Raw genomic sequence first — 6,218 nt, 5'->3', positions numbered from 1 at the left:
AAAAAAACATTTGAAAATAAAAATAAATACACACACAAAAGATATTCCTAAATAAATACAAATTCTAAATTAAAAAAAAAAACTTGAAAATAAAAATAACACGCACACAAAAAGATATTCCTAAATAAATAAAAATTCAAATAAAAAAAAAAAACACACACACAAAAAGATATTCCAGAATAAATAAATAAAATAAAATAATTTTTTGAAATATCTACTGAATGTGAAAAATACCTGCGGCGAGAACCCCGGACATGTGGTCGTGGCTTTATAGTAATGATAGACCAGCATGAGCAGGTTCCAGTGTCCGTAACAGAGGTGCCAGAGGATCCAGTGAACGGGGTACGTGCTGAAGATGATGGGCAGCACACACAGATACACGATAATCACCACGGAGCTGGTCAAGGCGATCACCAGAGACACAAACACCTTCACCGGGAAACAGAGACCAGGGATTAGAAATGGTCAATCCTGTACGCTGTTAAACTTTAAACACACTTTAAAAGAGAGACTGTGAACTATGCACTAGCTTTTATGATGGATGCAACTTGCTTGGTGCTAAAACACTATAAAAAAAATTTTAATTATGAAATCAGATGGTATTCCTCCTACCACTCCAAACCAGCGGGTCATATTGTCCACCAGCCAGTAGATGGGCTCAAAGACACAGTCCAGCACCGTGTCTGAATTGGTCAGGACGTTGTAGTACAGGGACTTCAGCAGCACCGTCCCATAGTTCCACAGGTCTCGTAATCGGCTCGGCCGCTTTCTGCGTCCTCGTCGAGGACAGAGCCTGAACCAGCGCAGGAAGAGACGCATGACTCTGGAGAGGAACCACCTCCAGCTGCGCATCCCACTGCCTTCAACACACAACGACAGGAGCTCACACACACACACACACACACACACACACACCCACGCTAACAGCTAACAAACACCCCGACCTGTACGCCGCCGCCAGAAATCAGAAACACAAGCTTCCTGACCTTCAGGGTCTTCATCAAGCACACAAATCCAGTAAATAATACAGCAGCCTAAAGAAGCAAAGACTTCTGTGATTAACAAATGACTGATGATCAACAATTATAACTCTATTGATTAGATTATTTTTTTTTTGTATTATTATTATTATATATGAGAATAAAGTGCCTCCCTAAATGAAGAGGAAAACAATAAAAGAAGACATTCCAGAATATTCCAGAAAAATAAATACATAAAGAAGTAAATTAATTAGTTAATAAATATTAAAAATTAATAAATGAAAAAAAAATCTAATAAACACACACATACAGAGTATATTCCAATATATCCCATAAAAACAAACAAATTAATTAATTCAATTAAAAACTAAATACACACACACATATAGAAGATATTCCAAAGTATTCCAGAAAAAATAATAAAATTAAATAAAATTAATTAATTAATTAAAATAAATTTAAAATGTTAAATTATTAAATAAATAAACACACATACAGAAGACATTCCAAGATGTTTTAGGAAACTAAATAAATAAGTAAATAAATAAAACTAAACACACACACACACACACACATATATATATATATATACATATAGAAGACATTCCAAGCTATTCTAGAAAACTAAATAATAAATTCACATTTAAAAATAATGAAATAAAAAACACACACACATATAGAAAATATTCCAGAAAAAAAGTAAATGAATAAAGAAAAAGATATTTTTGGAATCTCTTCTAAAGATCTTACTAAATCTTTCAGGCACACAGACTGTAATAACGTAAAAGTCCTTACCCAGCTGTTATGATTTCTGATTCTCTTATCAAATAAATATATTAAAAAAGGACCCAACAAAAACTGTTCTAACTCATCTGTATCAAGACAGAAACTGCCCTGAAGCCCATTTCCAAGACGCTTACTCCAGCAGTGCAGCGCGCACACACACACACACACACACACACACTCACTCACACACACACACACACTCACACACACCTTCTCTGACATACAAAAGCATTAGTTTGATTAGATAAAACATAGCGAGCTCAAAATACATATCAAGGGGGTGGATAACTATTGCACAGGATTATCAACTAATGTCCGAGACAGAAAAAAACACTAAATATTTGATCAAGTTCTTGGCAGTTCACCTTATGTGACAACAACCAACTTAAGAATAGCTTCAAGTCTCAAGAGCAGTGTAACCCGGCACTGCATGCACTTCCTCAGGAGGACAATAAGAGCTCATCTGATACGGACAGTGACTGATGAAAGTGAGTATTAGTTACAAGATGTTTTAATCTACGCCCCGTGGGGTTCAAATGAGACGGGACATCTGGCCACCCGTGACCCGTACACACTTCTTTTTTTCCAAATGTCGCAGGTGGAAGCTGAGCTTGTGGCAAAAACAACTGCGTGACCTGACACCATGATGTCATCTTGAGGTCACATGGTTACCACGTTGTTATGATAAAAGAAAAACACTTTAACTCACTGATGCATCATGGTGACCACTACAGATGTTAGCCTCTATCAGAATGAATCATTTCCAATTATTAATTCCATATTATCAGTTTGAAATTTAGGGGGAAAAAAGTTGTGTTGTTATGGTTAACTATTTTTGTATTATTAAAAACTACTTATAACAGTTAAAAAAAAAAAAAAGAAATATTAGAAGAAAAAAAATTATTTAAAAAACGTATAGAAAAAAAGAAAATGAAAACTACATGGCAACTAAATGAAATTAAATAAGAATAAGAAAAGAAGTTCTAAATTACTAAAACTAGAACTGAAATAAATAACACTAAAGATAAATGAAATGTAAAAAAATTACTAAAATTTAATATTCAAAAAAACAAAATAATAAATAATAGTATATGAATATTAACACCGATTCAATATATTTGTATCACAGGGTTAAGAAAAGATGATGCTTGAATGTAAACTCTATGGTCAGTATATAGATTTTAATGTTTTGATGGGAAAAAAAGTAATTTTTGCTATGAAATAACAAGAATGGAAGTATGGAGATTATGCAGAGACCAAAAATAAACAAAAATATCTTATATTTGAGCTTCTTTGTCTAAATTAAACAGTATTGAAGTATTCAATATCTGATCAAATGCATCCATCAAAATGCGGTCACATGCATCCATTTAAAAATGTATATAATAATTAATAAAACAATAATAAACACAATAATTAATAAATACAAATCTTATATTTGAGCTTCTTTGTCTAAATTAAACAGCACTGAAGTATTTAATATCTGATCAAATGCATCCATTAAAATATAATAATGAATAAAACAATGATATTACATTTAATAACTAATACAGGAATAAATAAACATAAATAGGCACAATTTATTTGCCTACAAGAATTAATTTAAGCATTAAGTATTCATCATTTACTCACTGGCATGCTCCTATTCGCATGACTTAATTTACACAGACATTAGCCGAATTACAGTCACCAATCGCTTTCAATTTATGGAAAAAAATGCAATGAATTTGGACGGTGACTGATGGCTGTCCCTAACAATCTGCATTTCAAAGGTTCAGCATAAAGTGAGTAAATAAAGGCATGCATCCACTCTACTGGACACGACCTGAATGTGTTTGCATGGGAAGTTCCTTTTCCTTCAAAAGTAAGGAGCTTTGCACTGTAATTGGGAAGGCTTAACCTTTGTCTTACAGCAGATACTCTCACATGTCCTGTTAGCACATTTACTGAACATTACTCCTGCACTTCAGCACACTTCAGGACTAATATAATATAATACTAACTAGCAAAGATGCACTATGAGCGTGAGAGCCTGAAGTGCATGCGCACATCTGCCATCTGTCTGCACTGGAAACCCACACTTGACCTGGTTCCACTCTCATGGTTATGATTGACACACTGTAACACTGAGACGGGTTATGATCTCAGGTGTCCAGCAACACTTTCACTTCTGATCAGAAGATAAACGTTACATTGCGACAGAAGAACAAAGACAATCCAGGTCGGACAATGGACGAACAAATTAGCGAGCAAACCCGTAAAGAAGCATCTGAACGCATATTAAAGTAACGAGGGCTGCTGTGTTTCTGCTGCACATCCACATCAGGTGAAGCTCAAAATACACAGGCAGGGGAACGGAAAAGATTAAAAAGATACGTACCGAACCCGGTCCCGTGAACTTATTCGACCGAATCGCTCATGAAATGATTCAGGTCATGTTTGCAGGGGAATGAAACACATGAAGGATGATCACACATTCAACACAGCTCACTTGGAGCATGAACTGAGTAACAAAGAAACTTCCGGTGTTTACCGCAGTTTCCAAAATAAAAGTCGCGGCTGCAGCGCTCGAACGGAAAAATCAAATATATATTTTTTATTTAATAATTAAAAGATTAATAAATTATGTCATTTTATTTTTCTGTAATACTTTATTATAATAAATAAATAATTTTTGGCCCTCCCAAAAATTCTGTATCAGGCAATGAGAATTGCCAGGCCAAGGAAGATAATTTCAGGACCATTTTATACACTTCCTTCATAATATTTAGGGTAAACATACCAAATAGTAAAGGTCAAAGTTTACTGCATCTACATAATAATATTATGCATTTACATAATTCATAATTTAATCATGAGACACTAGGAAAATAATACGTAAACCGTACATGTGTAAATAATAAGTACATAAAATATTCATTTATTCATAAAAATAATATAATAATTCATAAAAATAATGCAGTGTCCACTGTATTAGAAAGAGTAATCTAATTTGACTGTTTATCATAGTAAAAATAAAATAAAATAAATAAAATATATTTTATATAAAATGTTTAACTGCATTTTCTGCAATTAGGTGCATATATTTATTTAATTGGTAGCAATTTACGACAAGGTTTAATTTGTTAACGTTAGTTAATGCATTAACTATTAACTAACAAGAACAATATATTTTTAATACAATTCACAAAATAAAATAAATAAAATAAATTAAATTAAATTAAATTAAATAAGATAGATAAAATAAAATAAATTAAATTAAATTAAATTAAATAAGACAGATAAATAAAATAAAATAAAATAAAATAAAATAAAGCTGTCTAAACAGGTAACATACATAAAAGATCAAGATTTTAAAGATCAAGTGTTTTATAAAGGAAATTCTGAGTATGGTACCCAGGTTTAGTCGTGCTACGCGCTCTTTAATGTTGCCAAGGGTTACCGTTTCCTTGCGAGAACGGGGCCAATTGACGTCACTGGCAGACTTTGATTGGTGTTTAACCGTTTCCGGTGGGCAGACGTCCAAGCGCCTGTGAAGAATAAAGAGTTGTGCCGCGTCTGAATAACGGAATAACGCAGAAACCGAGTCGCGTTTTAAAGGCTCGGTAAGGAATAACGGTAGTTAACGTGTCATGTTTTGTCGTGCAGCATCTATGATTATCGGTAAATGCTGGAAATGACATTTGTTTATGATACAGATAAAGATGGCGACCGCTCAGCGGCCTTCTCTTAGAGACTTATGGCTTCTTATTTTCAAATATCATTTAGCAAAACCACTCACTAACCTTTTATATTTTATGCGTTTTACGGTTTTAACGTTCTCGTTGAGGTTTCGAGTACGTTTTAGATAACGACATGTCTGCTCTGTGTTGTATTTAGACAGTCTAAGGTGCGTTTTGATATGTGTCTGTGTATTAAACTAATATTTCATACGCATCACATAATAATGTTCCTTTGGTCTTGTAAAATAGATCTAAATGTATGATCGTGTGCTTAACCTTCATTCTATATATAACGTTACTAGTATTCTGATTGATGTTGTTGGAAGTGGAAAAATTATTTTATGTCAACATAATAATAATCAACCTGCAGCATGAAGTTGTTTTTCTGTAAATAATCATAGGAAACGCGTATATAATGGTTCATGCAGTGGATCAAACTGTCCAGGTGTGTTGAAACAACGATAATCTCCAGATTATTACTGACATCAATCTCATCTCTGAGATGATGCTGTAATCCTGTTCCTGTCCTCTGAGGGAATCCAGCTCCGGCAGAACATTCAATCCGTGCTGTGTTTTAAAGGGGTCATATGATGCGATTTCAATCTTTCCTTTCTCTTTGGAGTGTTACAAGCTCTTGGTGCATAAAGAAGATCTGTAAAGTTGCAAAGACTAAAGTCTCAAATCCAAAGAGATATTCTTTATAAAAGTTCAGAGTCAGCCACGCCTACCT

General features: G+C 33.6%; 2 protein-coding genes across 2 annotated transcripts in view; one reads left to right on the top strand and one right to left on the bottom strand.

The window, feature by feature from the left end:
* zdhhc16b (zDHHC palmitoyltransferase 16b) overlaps positions 1-4,264 on the bottom strand; it is a 9,205-nt gene extending 4,941 nt beyond the window's left edge. Inside the window, exons 1-3 of the mRNA XM_016513388.1 lie at positions 4,147-4,264; positions 613-860; positions 235-429 (exon numbers count right to left, since the gene is read on the bottom strand). Of these exons, the coding sequence (XP_016368874.1) occupies positions 235-429; positions 613-852 (435 nt within the window). The 5' untranslated portion in view covers positions 853-860; positions 4,147-4,264. The remainder of the gene's footprint in view (positions 1-234; positions 430-612; positions 861-4,146) is intronic.
* A 999-nt stretch (positions 4,265-5,263) lies between these two features.
* The window catches only part of prkar1ab (protein kinase, cAMP-dependent, regulatory, type I, alpha (tissue specific extinguisher 1) b), a 10,396-nt gene continuing 9,441 nt past the window's right edge, over positions 5,264-6,218 (top strand). Inside the window, exon 1 of the mRNA XM_016513386.1 lies at positions 5,264-5,371. The gene's annotated coding sequence lies outside the window, so the exon portion shown is untranslated. The remainder of the gene's footprint in view (positions 5,372-6,218) is intronic.

Source organism: Sinocyclocheilus rhinocerous, unplaced genomic scaffold (genome assembly GCF_001515625.1).
Source record: "Sinocyclocheilus rhinocerous isolate Xijiao unplaced genomic scaffold, SAMN03320098_v1.1 scaffold24, whole genome shotgun sequence".
In the NCBI taxonomy this organism is placed as follows: domain Eukaryota; kingdom Metazoa; phylum Chordata; class Actinopteri; order Cypriniformes; family Cyprinidae; genus Sinocyclocheilus; species Sinocyclocheilus rhinocerous.
This window is presented reverse-complemented; position numbering and strand designations above follow the sequence as displayed.